This window comes from Stomoxys calcitrans, chromosome 2 (genome assembly GCF_963082655.1).
Source record: "Stomoxys calcitrans chromosome 2, idStoCalc2.1, whole genome shotgun sequence".
In the NCBI taxonomy this organism is placed as follows: Eukaryota; Metazoa; Arthropoda; class Insecta; order Diptera; family Muscidae; genus Stomoxys; species Stomoxys calcitrans.
In genome coordinates this window covers 136,778,266-136,801,548 of record NC_081553.1, presented here as the reverse complement: position 1 = coordinate 136,801,548, position 23,283 = coordinate 136,778,266, and the positions used below count along the sequence as shown (strand labels likewise).

General features: G+C 41.1%; 1 protein-coding gene across 1 annotated transcript; it reads right to left on the bottom strand.

Annotated features, from left to right (window-relative positions):
* Nucleotides 1–6,054: 6,054 nt before the first annotated feature.
* Nucleotides 6,055–18,101, bottom strand: LOC106093442 (uncharacterized). Its single transcript, XM_013260492.2, has 6 exons — nucleotides 17,677–18,101; nucleotides 17,364–17,609; nucleotides 17,198–17,307; nucleotides 16,993–17,133; nucleotides 6,703–6,909; nucleotides 6,055–6,638 (listed from the first exon to the last, which is right to left on the bottom strand). Exons 1-6 carry the CDS (start codon nucleotides 18,033–18,035, stop codon nucleotides 6,151–6,153), a joined length of 1,551 nt encoding a protein of 516 aa, XP_013115946.1. The 5' UTR covers nucleotides 18,036–18,101; the 3' UTR covers nucleotides 6,055–6,150.
* Nucleotides 18,102–23,283: the final 5,182 nt, after the last annotated feature.

Sequence of the window (23,283 nt, the reverse complement as noted above, 5' to 3'; positions counted from 1 at the left end):
TCAGCATTTGATGGTCGGAATCATTTCTCCATTGACCATCAATGGGTGGGGGGGACTGATGCCATGATCATACAATCGTCCGCATATAACACGATCTCCATGCCATCTGGGGGGAGGGAGGGTGTTGTAATGGAGGGTAGGTAGAGGTTAAACAGTGCCGGAGATATCACCCCGCATAAGGGGAACTCCCTGTTTCACTCTACGGTGATTCGACTCTTATCCCTAGATTCCACAAATGACTGGCGACCACACAGATAATTCGCAAACCAGCATTTAAGGCCTGGATGGAGCGACGTTTTGGCGATGTCCTCAAATACTTTGGCATGGTTGACCGTGTCGAATGCCTTCGATAGGTCCAGCGCCACGAGGACCGTCCCATCACATGGCCAAGGCAAATGTGTGCGGCATGCAAAGCAGTTGTTGTGCTATGCAATCTTCGAAATCCATGATGGTGAGAAAAGGGAGATCGGTTTGTACGACTCCCCTAAACTCCGGTCCTTTCCAGGCTTCAGTAGCGGTATCACTCTGCCCATCTTCCACACATCGGGAACTATAAGAGTGTTCAAAGACAGCTTGAGGACAGTAGTAAGGTAATCAACTCCAGATAGATACAGATTTTTCAGCATCAGATTTCTTCGAGGCCCAACGCCTCGAATGATTTGGCGCCACAGATGACTTCGCCCACGGTAAATTGTCATGGCTGTCCATCGGTTTCGAGACCACGAATACGACGAAATTGACGGTTGATTTACCTGGCGCATTTCTTCGGATCAGTCACGGTTACTTCGCCAACATTGACTGATGTCCTGTCATCCCTTCTACAGGGGTTCGAGTGTGACTTAACAGTAGACCACAGCTTGCCAAAGCCCGTGCCTAAGTTACATTGCTCCAAGAGTTCCAACCACAAATTCCGCTTATGTTCGTAGACTACGGACCACCCTACCATGTAATGGGGCCCGTACAACGAATCCCATCACGCTCGTCTGCGAGTATCACTGCCTGTGCTGGGAAATTGGGCGGCACTTGGAGTATTCGACCAGCTGGTATAAAGCGAGTGGCTGCTGCGTTAATGATGTCTCGGAATTTCCTCTCGGCAACTATTTAGTAAATTCAGGGGGGGTGTCTGTTCGCTGAAGTGGCGATTGGTATTCCCTCTAAAGCTGGCCAAATCGGCTTTCTACTGATTTTTAAATGTCCGGCGCTCAGAGGTTTTGAAGTCGGGTGGTCGGTCGTCGAAACGACGACTTGCCAGAATACGTCACTCAGGAGATCAGGGGATGCAATGAAAATGTTCTAGCGAGCTGCTACACCTCCTCGTAATCCTAGTGGGGGCATCCTCATTTACAGTGCAAAACGTGTAGCCTTCAATCTGCTCTGCCAAAGCTATGCCCCGCTGGTCGTTACCTAGGGGAGAATGCCATAAAATATGAACTAGAACCAGACGATTATAGCCAGATAGTAGCCCACTTATGTCGGGCTTGTAAGTCTGGCCGTTAATTGGGACGCTGCCACCATCCAGCGGAATGTACACGTTGTAAAGCTCTTTCTCGGCAGTACCGGACCTGACTACTATCCCCATGCACTGCATATAGGGGTCACTAGCGCCAGGCGCAGGCGAGATGGGTCTATACTGCACGGAATGTTGTATTACAAAGGGCGATCTCCCACCTCCATTCCTTAAGCTATCCTTATGTAGCACATTGTATTCGTGCCAACTGTTTAAGCTGTAGGTTTTGGTCAGCTTTGTCTCCTAGATCGCAGTAACCAATATGATCTACCGACCCCTAAAATCCACTATCTCGTCGATCTTACCTCGGAGACCGTTGCAATATTAGGCTCGGTACTGGTCTGGGAATATTAGGACTGGAATGCTGCTGTTGCGTATATTGTCGCATGGGAGAGGTCGGAGGTTTCACATAGTCCGACGACGAGGGCGCAGAAGACGACGACGACGCTTGAGACCCACTGCTGTCTATGTTCTTGCAGCACCTTGCAACATTTTCAGTGTGACTATTCTCCCGTAGTGACGTAAGGCTAAAGCAAGATCGAAAATTTACCCGCTCCATGCACCGGTTACACCTCACGGACACCGACCGAAGACGGAGGCGGTTCTGGCAAACCGAACCGAAACAGGGAACGGGGTTCATTTCCATGCCGGCACGGACCAGAAGTGTGCGGAGAAGGCACTCCATGATATGCTTCCCCATGACGAAAAAAGGACGAACACGTACACTGAGGCGGCAGCCCTTGCCGATGAAAGGGTTCCATCAGGTCAATCTGGTGCGTACAACCGGCTGCCATTGGATTGCAAAAACATGATAATTATTAGCACCAGATTCAACATTAAAAAAAATCACAAGGTGCCAGATCAAGAAGTAACGAACTGAATTGATCACGTTGAAATAGATGAAAGATATTCATCCAAATATTCATCCGACCTGAATTGATCACGTTGAAATAGATGAAAGATATTCATCCAAAGGGTGCAAACCAGTTTGAGCGTGGCCAGAAAAGTACTATCTGACACTTTTCAGAAGCTAGATATTGAAATGAAAAGCTGTGAACACAACAGATGGCAACGGCAAACTCCACTCGACTGACCCAACTGCTTGATAAAAGCACTCCTTGCTCCGATGATATAATGGCGCAGTGGCAAATCATTGCCCACTCCATGGAAAATGCCGCGAAATCCGTACTTGTGTACCAGAAGCCTCCTTCAAGAAACCCATGGTACGACCAAGAATGTCAAAAACCTGCAATCAGAAGCAATATGCCAGATGAAGGGGAGGTATCAGGAGAAAAGGAGAGAGGAGAAACGTCTATTCTACAGAAAGAAAGGGAAGTGGAAAGAGGAGAGTATGAGCGAATTGGGATGCGCAGGAGACAGAAAGTCCGGAAATATTACCAAAGGATCAAACCTATGGCTTTGGTGCAGGCAGATACATCCTCCTGCAGAGACAAAGAAGAAAATCTGGTAACTCATATAGATAGTATGCTTGGGATATGGATAGACCATTTTTCCCAGCTAATAGTGTCCGACGATGGCGGTGATGAAGATACCGCAGAACCAATCCATGATGATAGTAAAGAATGTTTACCTTCTAGTCAGTACGAGATCCAAGTAGCAATGACCCGACTGAAGAACAACAAGGCTCCTGGATGGGTGGCTCTCTGAACTATTTGAGACTGGAGGCGACACGTTGATAAAGCGTATGCATCAGCTCATCAGAGCGATCTGGCTAGAAGAAAGCAAACCAAATGATTGGAACCTCGGCACACTATGTCCGGTACACAAGAAAGGAGACTCAACGTAATGTGGCAACTACAAAGGAATAAGTCTCCTCCCCACTATCGAGCATACGGTGTGAATGATTGAAACCTAAATTTGAGATGAGATAATTGGGCCCTACTAATGCGGCTTTAGACCTGGTCTATGCCAAATCCTGGAAAACATTCGAGAAGGATAGGCCAACTATTACCATCTCTTAGTTGACTACAAAACCGCTTTCGACAGTCCTATACGTTCAAAGGTATTTGAAGCCATGGCTGATTCGGGAATCCCTGCAAAATTAATTAGACTCTGCAGGATGACACTTCCTAAAACACGTTCCTCAGTAAGAATAGGAAAACATTTTCCGAACCATTTAATACCAAACGAGGTTCCAGACAAGAAAACAACTTATCGTGCGATCTCTTTAATATCCTGCTGGAGAAGATTATACGAGATGCAGACGTGAGTAGATATATTACACTACACACAAGAGAACACATGCTACTCGCCTATGCCGACGACATCGATATCATAGGTCGATCGCCGGAAGTATTAACTGCAGCCTTTGAAAAATCGAAAGAGAGTATTAAAAATGGATCAGGCAGTAAATAGAGATACGACAAAGTGGATGGTATGAACTGCCACAACGCCTTCTGCACCTGAGCAGGTAAAGGAAATGGATAAAGTTGGGAAACACAACTTTGAGATAGTCAGCAACTTTATCTACCTCGGCAACGCCGTAACTGAAACAAATGACACCAGCTTTGAAATAAAGCGAAGAATAATACTGGCAAAATTTGGATTGAGTAAGCAGTTTAGAAACAAGGCCACCTCTCGGCAGACGAAGATTACACTAGACAAGACATTGATACTACCCGTGTTGTTTAGGCTTCCGAGACATGCGTACTTGTAAAAGCAGACAAGGCAGTGCTTTGAGTGTTTGATAGAAAGATTATTCGTAAAATGAGAGTATCGTATTTCCTTTTCCTTTGAAACATGCCAACAACAGAGCATAAGAAAATATGACAAAATAAATAAAGCACGCGGTTTCATGACAATAACAAAACGTCCACCTCATCAATGGATGAAAATCCATTGCCATTATTGTTGTTTTACGTTTTACGAATGAGATATTGACATGCATGTAAACGGGGATGTTGTCCCTGTGCATCACATATGCCAATTTCATAGTATGTTGAATAAATATCAAATCTTTCCGCCTACCATAATTCTCATGGTCATTAAGCTCGACTCCACTTTGGAGAGAAAACAATTAAAGTAAAAGTAAGGATTTGAAATCGACTGACGTTTCTCCAACTATATAGAAATTTAACTAGAATGCGTTTTCAAACATCGGCTTGAGAAGGTTTTTAAGATATAAATCATCCGTTTCCTGCAACTAAAAATTATATCAGATAACGCTATATTTAGATATATATAACAGTAAAAGCGTGCTAAGTTCGGCCGGGCCGAATCTTATATACCCTCCACCATGGATAGCATTTGTCGAGTTCTTTTCCCGGCATCTCTTCTTAGGCAAAAAAGGATATAAGAAAAGATTTGCTCTGCTATTAGAGCGATATCAAGATATGGTCCGGTTTGGACCACAATTAAATTATATGTTGGAGACCTGTGTAAAATTTCAGCCAATTCGAATAAGAATTGCGCCCATTGGGGGCTCAAGAAGTAAAATAGAGAGAACGATTTATATGGGAGCTGTATCGGGCAATAGACCGATTCAGACCATAATAAACACGTTTGTTGATGGTCATGAGAGGATCCGTCGTACAAAATTTCAGGCATATCGGATAATAATTGCGACCTTGATCCCTAATCAAGAAGTCAAGATCCCAGATCGGTTTATATGGCAGCTATATCAGGGTATGGACCGATTTGAACGTTATTTGACACAGTTGTTGAAAGTAAGAACAAAATACGTCATGGAAAAATTCATTCAAATCGGATAAGAATTGTGACCTCTAGAGGCTCAAGAAGTCAAGACCCAAGATCGGTTTATATGACAGCTATATCAGGTTATAGACCTATTTGAACCATACGTGGCACAGTTGTTGGGTATCATAACAAAACACGTCGTGCAAAAATTCATTCAAATCGGATAAGAATTGCGCCCTCTAGAGGCTCAAGAAGTCAAGACCCAAGATCGGTGTATATGGCAGCTATATCAGGTTATAAACCGATTTGAACCATACTTGACACAGTTGTTGGATATCATAACAAAACACGTCGTGCAAAATTTCATTCCAATCGGATAAGAATTGCGCACTCTAGAGGCTCAAGAAGTCAAGACCCAAGATCGGTTTATATGGCAGCTATATCAAAACATGGACCGATATGGTCCATTTGCAATACCAACCGACCTACACTAATAAGAAGTATTTGTGCAAAATTTCAAGTGGCTAGCTTTACTCCTTCGGAAGTTAGCGTGCTTTCGACAGACAGACGGACGGACGGACATGGCTAGATCGACATAAAATGTCGCGACGATCAAGAATATATATACTTTATGGGGTCTCAGATGAATATTTCGAGTAGTTACAAACAGAATGACGAAATTAGTATACCCTCCATCTTATGGTGGAGGGTATAAAAATGTGGCTTAAAAGGCATAACTGAAAATGGACTCACTTGTTATGCAGGTTATGAGCCAAATTGAATTACCAATGACAATTCGTAAGAGCGGTCAATTACACACTTTTTATGACAAGGATCATTCTGTGCCACAACACCAACTCATCGATATGAGAAAGATATAAAAAATAACATTTACTCTACATTTAACTGAATCGTTCGGGCAGTTTATTCATGAAGTCATAGAAGATGTTTCGTACTTTTATTAATTATGTCACACTAATTTAGTTTTAATTTCTACTCGTCAAATTGCCAAAACAAGGTGAATTATTTTGGAATAATTCGGTCAACTGGAACAAATTCAAATACGTCGAAAAGAATGTGGCCAATATGCCAAAGATTAGAACCCCCATGGACAAGGATAAATCGCATTGCAGGCGATTAAATGCATACACAGTTCGCAACCAACAGATCTCCACCATGGCGGCCAATGTCAAACGTGTACTCCGATCTAGATTGGGTGGCGGTCCCTCCACCGGCTGATAGTTCAAATCCAAAGGCAAACTTCCATAGGCTGCTTCTGTGGCAATACGCTGGTGATAGCGTTCCAAATGCACCATCCGTCTATACAACAATGGCGGCAGAATGAAGACCAAAGGTCCAGTTATGGTCCCACCTACAATATCCATTAAAGCATCAAAGCTTGGTAAAAATTCGGAAATACCAACTTGTAAGGCAACCACTGTAGTTCGTATCAATACACGTTTCACTGAAAAATCTGTTTGACGAAAAAATAGGTGTTATGGTATAAAAGGAATTTGTTTAGTTTTTTATAGGCTTACCCTCTGATATTTGGAAGTAGTTTTCAATTTGTAAATACAGAGCTGAACTCGCCGCCGTTGTCGAGAAGCATAACTGCAATGCCATCAATATCAATAGAATATAAAGTGGAATACTGCTGGGTAAAGTTTCCAAAACATTCTCTGCAATCATTGTTCCAAATTTGTAGGCCGCAATAACGGACCCGACAATTGCCATAGTACAGGTAACTGCAAAAATTTTAGATTTTTTTTGTGATGTATATTTTTAATGTTCATTGAAAGTAGATATGAAAGAAAGAAATGAAGACTGATGCATAACATTGATCTGTATTTATGTAAAACCCTATTCCCGGTAACTCTTTTTAGGAAAACAAAGGATAAAAGAAAAGAATTGCTATGTTATTGGAACAATATCATGTAATGTTTATTTTCGGAACATAATTGAACTGAATATTGGAGACCACAGTAGAAGTCATTGTGTCAAATTTCAGCCAAATCTAGTAAGAATTGCGCGCTTTAGAGGCTGTAGAAGTAAAATAGGAAGATCAGTTTATAGGGGAGCTGTATTAGGCTATAAACCGTTTCATACCATATTCAACACGTATGTTAAAGGTCATGAGAGAAGCGGTTGTACAAAATTTTAACCAAATTGGGTAATACTTGCTCCATTTAGAGGCTCAAGAAGTCAAGATCATATATCGGTTTATATGGCATCTATATCAGGTTATAGACCGATTTGAACTATTCTTAACACAGTTGTTGGAAGTCATAATAAAACACATCACGCTAAATTTCAGCCACATCAGATAGGAATTGCGCACTCTTGACGCTCAAGAAGTCAAGACCCCAGATAGGACCGATTTCAACCATACTCGGCACAGTTGTTGGTAGTCAATAAAATAAAATACCTCACGCAAAATTTCAGCCAAATCTGATAAGAATTGTGCCCTCCAACGGCTCAAGAAGTCAAAACCCCAGATAGGTTTATATGACAGCTATATCAAGTTATGGACCGATTTCAACCATAATCAGCACAGTTGTTAGAAGTCATTATAAAACACCTCATGCAAAATTTCAGCCAAATCGAATAAGAATTGGGCCCTCTAGCGGCTCAAGAAGTCAAGATCACAGGTCGGTTTATATGGCAGCTATATCAAAACGTGGACCGATATAGCCCATTTACAATCCCAAACGACCTACACTAATAAGAATTATTTGTGCAAACTTTCAAGCGGCTAGCTTTACTCCTTCGAAAGTTAGCGTGCCTTCGACAGACAGATGGACGGACGGACGGACATGGCTAGTTCGACTTAAAATATTATGACGATCAAGAATATATATACTTTATGGGGTCTTAGACGAATATTTCGAGGAGTTACAAACAATGACGAATGACGAAATTAGTATACCCCCATCCTATGGTGGAGGGTATAAAAATGGGCTAAGATTTAAGCCTTCCAATGAGTCAAGAAGTTACATCGGTAGTTCAGTTTATGAACCGATTTAAGGCTTCCAACAACTCAAGAAGGTGCATCGGTTGTTAAGTTTATATGGGAGCTGTGTCAGGTTATGAACCGATTTGGACCATATCAGCTTAATCGGATATGATTTGGGTCAGCTAGGGGCTTTCAAATCAAGAGATCGATTTATATGAGGCAACATTTTAAAAGTCATCATAAAAGGGAGCTTTCCTTGTCTAAATATAATCCGATCTGCAATCAAGCAAAGCTCTGTTCCCATGAGCTTAGAAAATTCAACTGGAAATTCGATTTTTAAAGCACCTGTATCCAAATTGATTTTCGATCAAAAGCAGCGAACGGAATGAAACCACTCACTTTTATTAAGCACTAGCTGATTCGGGCCCGCTCCGCTGCGCCTTCTTTTACTTTATATGGGACAAAAGTTTTCTTGGAATATTTATTTTCGACAATTAAAGATCTTTTAGTGAAATACCATGCAAACTTGACTAACAGTTTAACAATATTAGTACCTTTATCTGAATCCCATATGATCTTTATTGATCTACGAATTTAAGTTTGGATGTAAGGTGTACTCCATGCTTAAAATACGTGTTCTACTCCCAAATACCTTTATTTGAGCCCCATATTGCAATGGTCACTAAAAAATTGCTGTTTGTGGGTATCAATTCTTGCGAAAATGGGTATCAATTCTTGCTCTACCCCCCAATACCTTTCACTTAAGCTCCACATTGACATGGTGGGTAAATATGCTCAATTTGGGGGTGTTTTGGCAATTGGGGTGGTCCCCCCAAACACAAAGCCGGGAAAATATATCAGCAACGTACTCTATTCTCATATATCTATATATCATTTATTGAACCCCATATTGCCGTTGCCCTCAAAATTGGATATCAAATTCGTTTTCTAATCTCATTTTAACTCCTTATTGCAAACGTCAGCAAATATGTCCGGTTTGGGGTATTGGCCCTAAAAACTATGAATATTTAGTACCACTCTCTTTAAGACCCAAATTGTCTTGGTGAGCAAATACGTCCTATTTGGGGGTTGTTATGGTGGTGGGACGTCCGCTAGACAGTTGGTCCCTAATGTTGATATCAGATACGTGGTCTACTCCCACATACCTTTAACTTGAGCCCCATTTTTCCATAGTCGGCAAACCTGACCGGCTTGGGGGGTATTTTGGGGGATGGGCGGCCACTCAGTGAGTTGGCCTTGAAAATATATATCGGATTCGTGTTCCACTTTAAAAACCCTCTTATTTGAGCCTCATATTGCAAAAGTCAGAAAATACTTACTATTGGGGTGGTGTTGTGGGGGTGGGGTGGCCCCATAGACACTCTTCCCGAATATTGATATCAAAATCGTGCTTTACTCCGAAAGACCTTTTATTTGAGCCTCATAGGAAGTCAAAATAGAACAATATGTGCAAAATGTAAGCCAAATCGGACAAAAATTGCGGCTTCCAGGGGCTCAGGAAGTCAAATCGTGACATCTGTTTATATGGGAGCTATATCAGGATATAGACCGATTTGGACCGTACTTAGCACGTACTTGTACTTGTTGGGAGTCATAACAAAATACTTTGCGCAGAATTTCACCCAAATCCGATGAAAATTGACGCTTCCAGGGGCTCAAGAAGTCAAAACGGATGTTCGGTTTATATGGGAGCTATATCAGGTTCTTGACGGATTTGGACCGTGCTTAGCACAGTTGTTGGGAGTCATTACAAAACCCTATGTGCAAAATTTCAACCAAATCGGACAAAAATTGTGGCTTCCATGGGCTCACGAAATCAAATCGGGAGATCGGTTTATATGGGAGCTATATCCAAATCTGAACCGATATGACCCATTTTCAATCCCCAACGATCTACATCAATATAGAGTATCTGTGCAAAATTTCAAGTGGCTATTTCTACGCGTACGGCCGCTACCGTGACGAACGGACGGACATGGCTAGGTCGAATTGGAATTTCGAGACGATCAAGAATATATCTATTTTATCGGGATCCTTGATCAATATTGCGAGGTGTTACAAATGGAATGACTAGATTAGTATACCCAAATCCTATGGTGGGGGTATAAAAACTGTGCAGATAGAAAATTTAAAACTATGCAGATAGAAAACATAAAATAATTTTAAACACGCTGATTCTAAATTTTCTCTCATGCACCCTTTACTATCTGAATGATAATAACTAATTTCTTTTTTATTTCCTCCACCATAGGATGGGGGTATACTAATTTTGTCATTCCATTTGTAACACATCGAATTATTGATCTGAGACCCAACAAAGTATATATATTCTTGATCGTCTTAGCGTTCTTTATCGATTTAGCAATGTCGAAAGCACGCTAACTTTCGAAGGAATAAAGCTAGGCGCTTAAAATTTTGCACGAATACTTCCTATTAGTACAGGTTGGTATGGATTTTGAATGGGCTATATCGGTCCATCATTTGATATAGCTGACATATAAACTGATCCTTCATCTTGAATTCTTAAGCCGCTAGAGGGTCAATTATCATCCGATTTGGCTGAAATTTTGCATTAAGCGTTTTGTATTAACTTCCAACAACTATTCCATGTATGGTTCAAATCGGATCATAACCTGATATAGCTCCCATATAAACCGATCTCGGATCTTGACTTCTTAAGCTGCTTGAGGGCGCAATTATTACCCGATTTGGGTGAAATTTAGCATGAAGTGTTTCGTTATGACTTCAAATGACTGTGCCAAGTATGATCTAAATCGGTTCATTACCTGATGTAGCTCCCATATAAACCGATCTCCTGAGTTTACTTCTTGAGCCTCTACAGGGCGCAATTATTATCCGATTTTACTGAAATTTTGCACAATGACATTGGATTGGTAATAATATGCAGAGATATTATTCCAAAACCTTTTACTGACTACTTTATTTGCGTTGGCGGTTGTTTTATTGGGAGTTATTTCGTAGCACCAAAGATTCCAACAATTGCCATGTAAATTCAAAATATATTTGAAAATATAAGAGAGCAAAAAAAACTGGGCGTTATGTCCCCATTTGACAGATCTGAATATTATTCCTCTGCGTATCACATATCTGACGAAATCAACCACACTGGTGCTGCATAACTTGCCACATACCGGCCAATTGCTTTGTATGTGGTCAACAAGGTTTCTTTTTCGGCACCCAAAGTGCTGCCGGCAAGTGACTAGATTGTTGTTTGTGGGGAGAATGTATCAAGCTGTCAAATGTGGCACAAAGGATTTTGAGACATTGGATGGTCGGAATCGTTCATCGACATTCACATTCACCTCATGCGTAAGAGTAGTGAAAATGTGGCTGAAGATTTGATTGCAGGCTGATGCCGTTTTGGTATAATCGTCCGCATATGGTAGGTAGAGGTTAAACAGTGCCGGAAATATCACCCCACCTTGGGGAAATCCTTGTTTCACTCTACGATATTTCGACTTCTTTTCCCTAATTTCCACAAATGACTGGCGACCTCACAAATAATTCGCGACCCAGCGTTTAAATCCTAGCTGGAGGGTCGTGTTGGCGATGTCCTCAAATAGTTTGGCAAGGCTGAATTTGTCCAACGCTTTCTCCAAAGAGGCTAGGGAAGAGTAGTCCCTTAAGCGTCTTGGCTGCTGGTAAGAGATAGGAGATCGGTCTGTACAACTACCTCAAACTCGGGTCCTTTCCAGGCTTCTGCAGCGAGATCACTATATCCATCTTCCAGACATCGGGTACTATAAGAGTGTTCAAAGACAAGTTGAGGACAGTTGTAAGGTACTCGACTACAGGTAAGTTCAGATTCTTTAGCATCAGTGCAGAGATTCCGTCGGGGCCCAACGCCTTGTATGGCTTGGCGCCACGGATGACACTCATTACTTCATCCACGGTAAATTGTGATGACTGTCCTTATGCTTGAAGACCAAAGGCTCTCCTCCTAGCCTTGTCACTCTCTGGATACTCAATAAATTGGTGGTTGAACTACCAACAACCTTCAAAAAGTTATTGAGGTCCTGCCATCCCTTCAACCGAAGCTAGAGAGTGACTGAACAGTAGATCATAGCTTGCCTACACCATTAACTAAGTTACATTGCTCCAAATGTTCCAGCCACAAATTCCGCTTATGTTCGTTGACTATCCTGTTTATTTCAAGATTCAGCTTACTGATTCTGGGGACAATGGGGTCCGTGCAACGAATCCCATCATGCTCGTCTGCGAGTGCTACTGCCTGTGCCGGGAAATCGGGCCGCACTTGGGATATTCGAAAGCGAGCGGCTGCTACGTTAAAGACGTCTCGGAATTTTCTCTCAGCAACTGTCAGCTTTGAGGGGTGTAAACTCACTCTAGCGATCATGGGCGTACTCTCTGAAGCCAACCCAATCGGTCTTCTTCTGACGTTCAGAGGTTATGAAGTCGGGTGGTCGGTTGATGGTGAATATTATGGGGAGGTGGTCTGATACCAAAGAAATTACAGCTTGAAACGATACATCACAGATGATAACAGAGGATGCTATGAAAATGTCTGGCTAGCTGGTGCACCTCCTCGTAATCCTAAGGGAAGAATCCTCATTCACCGTGCTGAACGTGGATCTGAGCTGCCAAATCTATGCCCCGCTCGTTATTACCTAGGGGAGAATGCCATAAAATATGATGCGCATTAAAATCTCTTAGAGCCAGACGATTATGGCCAGACAGTAGGCCACTTATGTCGGACCTGTAAACTAGACCTTTAATTGCGACACAACAACCAATGTACACGTTGTATAGCTCCATCTTTTCAGTACCGGACCTGACTGCTTGCGCTATACATTCCACGTAGAGGTCACCAACGCAAGGCGCAGGCGAGATAGGTCTATACTGCGGAATGGTGTATCACGAAAGCCAAATTCACTCACGCTATGATGGAGAAAATCAGCAAGGACAAGATTCATATTGCCTTAATTCAGGAACCATGGACGACCCGGAACAAAGTTTCTGGACTGAATCATATCAACTGCAAATTATTCTATGCAAACATTGGCACTCGGTAGAGGATCTGCGTTATTTGTCATAAAAATTTGAATTATATATTTTTCCCAGAGTTGTCAACGTCGGATGCAACAGTGGTGTGACAGGGAGACGGCGGAGCATACCTGGCTTCACTTTATCTGCCTTTCGACTCTCCGACGCCGCCACCCACGACGGACCTATAAACTAGACCTTTGAAACAGACAGGAAATGAGGTACTATTAGAGTGCTATGCGAACTCTCACCACATTTCGTGGGGTAGTACCAACACTAAAAAGCGGGGCTAAGCCCTGGCAGAGTTCTTGAATACTAACAACCTAAAAACACTTAAATTGGTAAGACAGGGATTAGGGAGGAGATATTAGATGTGACAATATGTTCCGAAAATCTAATCCATGTGGTTCAAGATTGGAGGGTCTCCATGGAACACTCTTTCTCTGATCATCGCTACAATAGGTTTAGAATGGCACGACCAGCGCCGAATACGATATGATTTATACCAACGCCTGACAAGGCAAGTTATGCGACACCAAAGGCCTACAGATCCATTAGCCTTGGCCTCTTCTACTCAAAACCATGGAAAGTATTGCGGACAACATCATAAAGAGTAGGACATCCAGCGAACTGCTCAAATACAAACAGCATGGCTATGTCAAGGGAAGGTCGATGGAGACTACCCTGCGCGAGCTTGTGCATAAAATAGAAGAATCCTTCGATGCCAAAACGTACATACTGGCGGTATGGTGAGATTGAGACAACCTTACGCATTAGTGGCACCAGCATACATTCAATATGGATGAATATTTGACCTCAGAACAACGATTTGATGAGTCATCCGCCGTATAGTCCTGACTTGGCACCGAATGACTTCTTTTTTTCCCGTACGTAAAAAATAAAATGAGAGGTCAACGTTTTCCACCACCTGAAGAAGCGGTTGATGGGTTCAGAATGCATGTTTTGGAAATACCTCAATCAGAGTGTCAAAAGTGCAACGACAATTGGTTCATTCGCATGCAAAGGTGTATAGATCTTAATGGGGAATACTTTGAAAAACAATAAAGCAGTTTTCGATGTTTGGTATTTGTTTTTGTGTTTTTTCTCATTTCAGCCAATTCGAATAAGAATTGCGCCCTCTAAAGACTCAAGAAGTCAAGATTCAAGATCGGTTTATATGGGAGCTATATCAAAAAATTGGACCGATATGGCCCATTTACAATCCCAACTGACCTACATTAATAATAGGTATTTGTGCAAAATTTCAAGCGGCTAGCTTTACTCCTTCGAAAGTTTCGACAAACAGACGGACGGACATGGCTCGATCGAATTAAATGTTAAGACGATTAAGAATATGTATACTTTGTGGGGTCTGAATCGCATATTTCGAGGAGCTACAAAGAGAATGACGAAAATTGTATACCCCCATCCTTTTTATACCCTCCACCATAAGATGGGGGGTATACTAATTTCGTCATTCTGTTTGTAACTACTCGAAATATTTGTCTGAGACCCCATAAAGTATATATATTCTTGATCGTCGTGACATTTTATGTCGATCTAGCCATGTCCGTCCGTCCGTCCGTCCGTCTGTCTGTCGAAATCACGCTAACTTCCGAAGGAGTAAAGCTAGCCGCTTGAAATTTTGCACAAATATTTCTTATTAGTGTAGGTCGGTTGGTATTGTAAATGGGCCATATCGGTCCATGTTTTGATATAGCTGCCATATAAACCGATCTTGGGTCTTGACTTCTTGAGCCTCTAGAGTGCGCAATTCTTATCCGATTGGGATGAAATTTTGCACGACGTGTTTTGTTATGACATCCAACAACTGTGATAAGTATGGTTCAAATCGGTCCATAACCTGATATAGGTGCCATATAAACCGATCTTGGGTCTTGACTTCTTGACTTCTTGAGCCTCTAGAGTGCGCAATTCTTATCCGATTGGAATGAAATTTTGCACGACGTGTATTGTTATTATATCCAACAACTGTGCCAAGTATGGTTCAAATCGGTCCATAACCTGATATAGCTGCCATATACACCGATCTGGGGTCTTGACTTCTTGAGCCTCTAGAGTGCGCAATTCTTATCCGATTGGGACGAAATTTTGCACGACGTGTTTTGTTGTGACATCCAACAACTGTGCCAAGTATGGTTCAAATCGGTTCATAACCTGATATAGCTGCCATATAAACCGATCTTGGGTCTTGACTTCTTGAGCCTCTAGAGTGCGCAATTCTTATCCGATTGGAATGAAATTTTGCACGACGTGTTTTGTTATGATATGCAACAACTGTGCCAAGTATGGTTCAAATCGGTCCATAACCTTATATAGCTGTCATATAAACCGATCTTGGGTTTTGACTTCTTGAGCCTCTAGAGGGCGCAATTCTTATCCAATTTGAATGAATTTTGGCACGTAGTATTTTGTTATGATATCCAACAACTGTGCCAAATATGGTTCAAATCGGTTCATGACCTGATATAGCAGCCATATAAACCGATCTGGGATCTTGACTCCTTGAGCCTCTAGAGGTCGCAATTATTATCCGATTTGCCTGAAATTTTGTACGACGGATTCTCTCATGACCAATAACATACGTGTTTATTATGATCTGAATCGGTTTATAGCCTGATATAGCTCCCATAAAAATCGATCTCTCTATTTTACTTCTTGAGCCCACAAAGGTCGCAATTCTTATTCGAATTGGCTGACATTTTACACAGGTCTCCAACATATAATTTAATTGTGGTCCAAACCGGACCATATCTTGATATCGCTCTAATAGCAGAGCAAATCTTTTCTTATATCCTTTTTTTGCCTAAGAAGAGATGCCGGGAAAAGAACTCGACATATGCGATCCATGGTGGAGGGTATAAAAGATTCGGCCCGGCCGAACTTAGCACGCTTTTACTTGTTTTATATATCTTTTTCATATCGATGAGTTGGTGTTGTGGCACAGATTGATCCTTGTTGTTTATGTTTTCATATGAAAGCATGATGACAAAACGCCTTTTGATATCCACCTACATAGGATGGGGTATACTAATCGAGTCATTCCGTTTGTAACACCTCGAAATATTGATCTAGGACCCCATAAAGTATAGCTATTCTTGATCGTCTCGAAATTCTGATTTGAACTAACCATGTCCGTCCGTCCGTCACGATAGCGAAATCACGATAGCGGTCGAACGCGTAGATCTAGCCACTTGAAATTTTGCATAGATACTTTATATAGATGTAGGACATTGGGGTTGCAAATGGGTTTTATCGGTTCAGATTTGGATATAGCTCCTATATAAACCGATCTCCCGATATAAATTCCTGAGCCCCTAGAAGCCGCAATTTTTGTCCGATTTGGCGTAAGTTTTGCACATAGTGCTCTATTTTGACTTCCAACAACTGTGCCAAGTACGGTTTAAATCTGTGTATAACCCGATAAGATCCCATATAAACCGATCTCCCGATTTAAGAAGTCCCTGGAAGTCGCAATTTTCATCCAATTTGGCTAAAATTTTGCTACCAACTGTGCCGAGTTCGGTTCTATAACTTGATATATCTCCCATATTTTAACAGAATCCGTGGTGGTGGGTTCCCAAGATTCGGCCCGGCCACACGTAGCACGCTTTTACTTGTTTTTTTTGTGTTTACCCAAAACAAGAAGCAGAATGCTATGGAAAAGTAAAAAACCTATCATTTTGTGATTTCATAGAAAGAGAATTGGGCACCAGGATTTAAGCCAGGTATTTTATGCATAGATTGACCTACCACTGCATACAATGTCACCAATTGAATTATGTTCCTTGAAACTGCCCCCACTTACTTGTAATTCCGCTGAACGCTGCCCAGGCCACTTGATGTTTCTGTTGCATATCGATTTGTAGAGTTAACAGCATTGGATGGATATCAAATTGAAAAGCCAAAATACTATAGCCGCTTAAAATGGTCAAGAATGGGGGAAGTTCTGCAATAATATTTATAATAAATTTTATTTATATATAATTCCATCATCAGAAATTAACACCTACCTAAACTGACATCCTCGAAGCGTTTACCCATTGGAGAGACTGTAAAAAGGCAAAACCATAACAGAATCACAATGACAATCATGACACAAACTGAGAATATAGCCAATCCTCTGGAAACATTGAGCAATTTGAAACGCGATTAAACATTTACTATGATTTCACAAACCTCATGCGTTTCGGACTCCCCAACCAGACCAATGGGCTCATGAACACACCCACAATAATGGTCCAATAGCAAAAGGAAAATTTAAATTCGCCATCGGTTATACGATCTCCAACCAACTCTAGATTCTGGGCTGCCATTACCACATTGGGAATGCCAACTGCGAAAATGCTCAAATTGAGGAGAATAGTGACGAAAAATCCACAATATCGCCCATAGGCCATGTTGGCGATGGCCACATAGGGATACCTGTAATAGTCAACTTCCGCATTGTTTAAAACGACTTCCTTTTATACCTCAATGTTTTTCCACTTGCCTGCTCTTATGTACTATGGAAGAGTCTAGTGATTCGGCCATTGTCCAACATTCGCTTAGTAAGAATGAGGTGTAGATTTGCAAAACCACCACGGATATGACCAATGGTATACCGAAAAACCCCAACTGCACCAGCAACGCCGGAAGTGTAACAAAGGGAAGCACTCCAAACATATCAATGACATATAAAATGGCAACGAACAAAGATAAATTTTCGTCTGAATCGTGGGGCTTTGTCGCTCGAAAATGCGGCAAAGCACTAAACCGCGTACGCGATAGGAAGGGCAATTGATCGTGGGCCTCCGGTTGACGTTGATAGGCTTTCGAAGGTCTCAACCATGATGACCGAGTTTTGAACATTTTTCCCTTTAGTATTTTTTTCCATAAAGCCAATGGGCAAACTAGACTAAGACTATGCTACGCGAATTTAGCGACTGCCACAACATTGCACTTTGAATTGAAGTAATGAACTGAAGCCATGGTGCAGCTACTGCGGCAGCAACTAGTGCTGTTGCGTGAGGCAATGTGCCATATTTCTATTTTCCTTTAACTATCTTTTGTTGCACCTATTTTATGTTATTTTCCGTTTGTTGAGCATGTTGATTCCTAATGTTTCTATTTCTAAGGTTTGCATTAGATATGCAACAGCAATAGACTGGGCGCAATTGTTACAGTGGAAAGATTTTCTTAAAAGTAAACATTTAACAAGTCTCCGACAATTTCAGACACAAAGCTAAGTGTAACGCTTCTCTCAATGGAGAGTCGACAGTTTGCAGCTTCGAGTACACCGATATGAATTTCGAGCTCAAAGTTTTTGATGTCTAGCTTTACTTAATCTTTCCAATGATGTTTCGATTGTTATTGTTGCTTGTTGTAGAAGCTAATTTGCTTAAATGAAGACATTACTTGAGCTGAAACGATCCTGGTTCGATCCCGGTAAGTATACAACACCGATATTCTTCGTAAACGAATATCGGTATAAATATTTTATAAGAAATTTTCCTTTCGCATACTCCAAGTAAAGGGTGATTTTTTTTAAAGCTATAAGAAAGTTATTCAGAAACAAGTAAAAGCGTGCTAAGTTCGGCCGGGCCGAATCTTATATACCCTCCACCATGGATCGCATATGTCGAGTTCTTTTCCCGGCATCTCTTCTTAGGCAAAAAAAGGATATAAGAAAAGATTTGATCTGCTATTAGAGCGATATCAAGATATGGTCCGGTTTGGACCACAATTAAATTATATGTTGGAGACCTGTGTAAAATGTCAGCCAATTCGAATAAGAATTGCGACCTCTAAGGGTCAAGAAGTAAAATAGAGAGATCGATTTATATGGGAGCTATATCAGGCTATAAACCGATTCAGACCATAATAAACACGTATGTTAATGGTCATGAGAGAATCCGTCGTACAAAATTTCAGGCAAATCGGATAATAATTGCGACCTCTAGAGGCTCAAGAAGTCAAGATCCCAGATCGGTTTATATGGCAGCTATATCAGGTTATGAACCGATTTGAACCATATTTGGCACAGTTGTTGGATATCATAACAAAATACTACGTGCCAAAATTCATTCAAATTGGATAAGAATTGCGCCCTCTAGAGGCTCAAGAAGTCAAAACCCAAGATCGGTTTATATGACAGCTATATAAGGTTATGGACCGATTTGAACCATACTTGGCACAGTTGTTGCATATCGTAACAAAACACGTCGTGCAAAATTTCATTCCAATCGGATAAGAATTGCGCACTCTAGAGGCTCAAGAAGTCAAGACCCAAGATCGGTTTATATGCCAGCTATATCAGGTTATGAACCGATTTGAACCATATTTGGCACAGTTGTTGGATATCATAACAAAATACTACGTGCCAAAATTCATTCAAATTGGATAAGAATTGCGCACTCTAGAGGCTCAAGAAGTCAAGACCCCAGATCGGTGTATATGGCAGCTATATCAGGTTATGGACCGATTTGAACCATACTTGGCACAGTTGTTGGATATAATAACAAAACACGTCTTGCAAAATTTCATTCCAATCGGATAAGAATTGCGCACTCTAGAGGCTCAAGAAGTCAAGACCCAAGATCGGTTTATATGGCAGCTATATCAAAACATGGACCGATATGGCCCATTTACAATACCAACCGACCTACACTAATAAGAAATATTTGTGCAAAATTTCAAGCGGCTAGCTTTACTCCTTCGGAAGTTAGCGTGCTTTCGACAGACAGACGGACGGACGGACGGACGGACGGACGGACAGACGGACGGACATGGCTAGATCGACATAAAATGTCACGACGATCAAGAATATATATACTTTATGGGGTCTCAGACGAATATTTCGAGTAGTTACAAACAGAATGACGAAATTAGTATACCCCCCATCTTATGGTGGAGGGTATAAAAAACACATAAAATTCAGAAAAATGCATAAAATCTTTATTTGAACCGATAGTACGGTCCAATAATGAAGATTATATCATGAAAATGTTGACCGTGACTGCGTCTTAAAGGGTCCATCCGCTTAGTCCAATTTTGGCATACAATTCGACCGGTATGCTTCAATTTGGTCTTCCAATGCGTCAATTGAAGTGAGCTTATCTGTATAGACGTGAGCTTTAACATAGGCTTTGAGCGGTCCCGAACGTGAAATAAAATGTTCATCGAACTCACCTCTCAATAAGTCCATTGTTACCCGTGCGGTGTGGCATGTGACACCGTCTTGTTTAAACCACATCTCATGCAAGTCAAGCTGTTGAATTTTTGGGAAAAAATTGGATATCATCTGACGGTAACATTCACCATTCACACTTACGTTACGATTCGCATCATCCAATGATGCCACCAGCCTATAAACCGCACCAAACTGTGACTTTTTCTGGATGCATTGGTAGTTCTTGCAATGCTTCTGGCTGATCTTCACTTCAAAATCGACAATTCTGCTTATTTGCGTACCCAAAAATGAGCTTCGTCGATGGAATGGAAAAAGCGCGCGTTGAACTTTCTTAACAGAGCACGCATTTTGATAATAAAATTCAATAATTTGCAAGCGTTGTTCGTTTGTAAAACGATTCATGGTTGAATTATTGACCAAACTGATGATGTTTGACAGGGAAACAAAACACAAAACGTGCGTGAGGTTTAAAAATCACCCTTTATATCACATAGGATGGAAAGTCCGTGGGGTAACTAATAAAAAACAAATTGTTCATCAAAAAGTTCCTTTAGTCATCAACATGGTTTCCTTCGACACAATCGTTCCAGCGTTTCTCTAATATTTCAATGTTTTTTTGTAGGACGGTTTACCTTTATTATTCTATGGATTTTCCTGCCATGTGCCATGTGCTATGCTTTTCAAGTAAATTAGATTGCGATCCATAAGATAAGACAAGAGAAAAAAAATTAATTTGTATAATATCACTGTTAGGAATATTATCAGACCCATTGATAAGTATGCGGATCGACTGTAATTACGGACATAATGACCGAGACGCCTATCCTAGCCAGCGATAGCAAAGCGGAGGACCTCTTAAGGTCTAGATTGGGCCACATAGTAATTATGGAATGCTCACAACCCGGACTTTGTGACCATCTTTTATTCGTGGTCCTTCCTGATCCCGATCCTAAAGACCTAGCTTTCAAGTCCCCAGAGACATACCCGGAGATTCCAGTTCTGCTCTACAGTCCCCAGGGATGTCATTCTGGTGAATTTTGAACAGTCCAGCCATCTCGTTGAATCATCTGCAACAGTCGAGGGCGATTTTCGGATTCAGAAATATGTTCCACAGAGATTTAATGGTTGCTTGGCTATCTGAGAATATATTTATGACAGTCGTCGTTATGACATTATATCTTAGCCAATGAACCACTTCTTTAAATGCAAGATCTCCGCCAAAGTATAGTAATCGGGTAACCTTCTCGATATGACCAGTCCTACACTCAACCAAACTTGTTATTCAAAACCGCAAAAATATTTGCTAAAACAGCAGTTTTTGCCTGCTGAAAATTGGAAAGCAGACATTACTGCTTTTTCAGGAAACATAGGGCTGCTGTTTAGCAAACATTTCTTACTGCTATTTCAATTAACAAAATCTGCTGTTTTGAGTACACAAGTCTGCTGAAAAAAATTGAATTTTACTTTTTTTGATTGCCTGTTACTTGTTTTGATTACTTTAGGCATTTTTTAGAAATTTTATTGGAAGAGGTGATTTTGATTTGTGGAATATTACTGTAAGGAAGCTACCTGGTCCATCCATTGGTATACATTTTTTGTTATTGCTGTACTAATGTGCACACGACTGACATGGCCTTTTGTATCTAAATTTAAAGAAAAAAGGTTATGGATAAGTATACATTCAGTGTTGATTATCCCAGACTTTTAACAGACTTTTCAGTAGTAAGCCTGCTACTCTGAAATTGCAGTACTACTGCTGTTATAACAGAAGTATTGCTACAATAGCAGCAAAATTAACTACTAATATTCAGCAGACAGTGTTTGCTATTTTCAGCAAACTTTTTTCTATGAGTGTACTGTGCCCGGTTGGCAAATGGGGTAATCACCTCATTGCAAACAAACAGAATTGCACTGGAAACTTTTTTACGTTTTATTTTTGCCCTTCACGGTTTGTCGATGCACTAAATAAAACACAGCAAATATACTGTTGGGGCTATATTCCAAATTGGAGGTGACAGTACACCTCCTTGACGTCTTTCTTTGCTGGCTCATCTTTTCAGATCTACAGATCCCAAGCCTGCCGTAATGCATCTTTCATTACGAAACTTATTAATAAACTTTCTTATGGTATTATTGACGACTAGAAATTCTAGTTCCCCAACGATTGGCGTCAGATTTACAGCATTGAAAAGGCCCCCAAAACAAGAATTGCCTTGACAGCGAGTGAACCTTCTATGTAGCATGAAGGGCTATTTCAGTGAACTTTCCCTTACTACATGCATGTGTAATCTGGGCTTTTCATCAAAAGCCTCAACATGTCCTCCGATGTCTTGGCTCTCACTGCCATGTCGTCTACTAACGTTTCAGTTTGGACTTGGGTTTTTGAGAGAAACTTTTTCATATTGGCGGCGTCGTTAACGCTATCGACCCGTTCGCGGAAAAGCTTCCAGCAGGCACGTTTTGCCGATCTGGTAATTTTATTGTATTCCTTTATCCTGTTGGTTGGAAATCATAACAAAACACCTCATGCAAATTTTCAGCCAAATCGGAGAAGAATTGCACCCTCTAGTGACTCAGGAAGTCACAGACAGACGGACATGGCTAGATCGACTTAAAATGACATGACGTTCAAGAATATATATACTTAATGGGGTCTTAAAGGAATATTTCGAGGAGTTACAAATAGAATGACGAAATAAGTACACCTCCATCCTATGGTGGAGGGTATAAAAACATATGGAATGCAATCAGCCACTGAGATACATATCTCCATTTGCCTATAGGTCAATAAATATCTCATTTAACAAACTTCCTTAAATCTGCCTGTGCCAATATATTTTTAGGCCTATTTGATTTTTTATACCCTCCACCATAAGATGGGGGGTATACTAATTTCGTCATTCTGTTTGTAACTACTCGAAATATTCG

Excerpts from the sequence above, each read along its gene's own strand:
- LOC106093442 (XM_013260492.2), bottom strand. The coding sequence starts at position 18,035 with ATGTTCAAAACTCGGTCATCATGGTTGAGACCTTCGAAAGCCTATCAA. Across the intron at positions 17,610-17,676 it reads TCCATAGTACATAAGAGCAG|GTATCCCTATGTGGCCATCG; the intron begins GCAAGTGGAAAA and ends TGACTATTACAG. Across the intron at positions 17,134-17,197 it reads CTTCGAGGATGTCAGTTTAG|AACTTCCCCCATTCTTGACC; the intron begins GTAGGTGTTAAT and ends ATATTATTGCAG.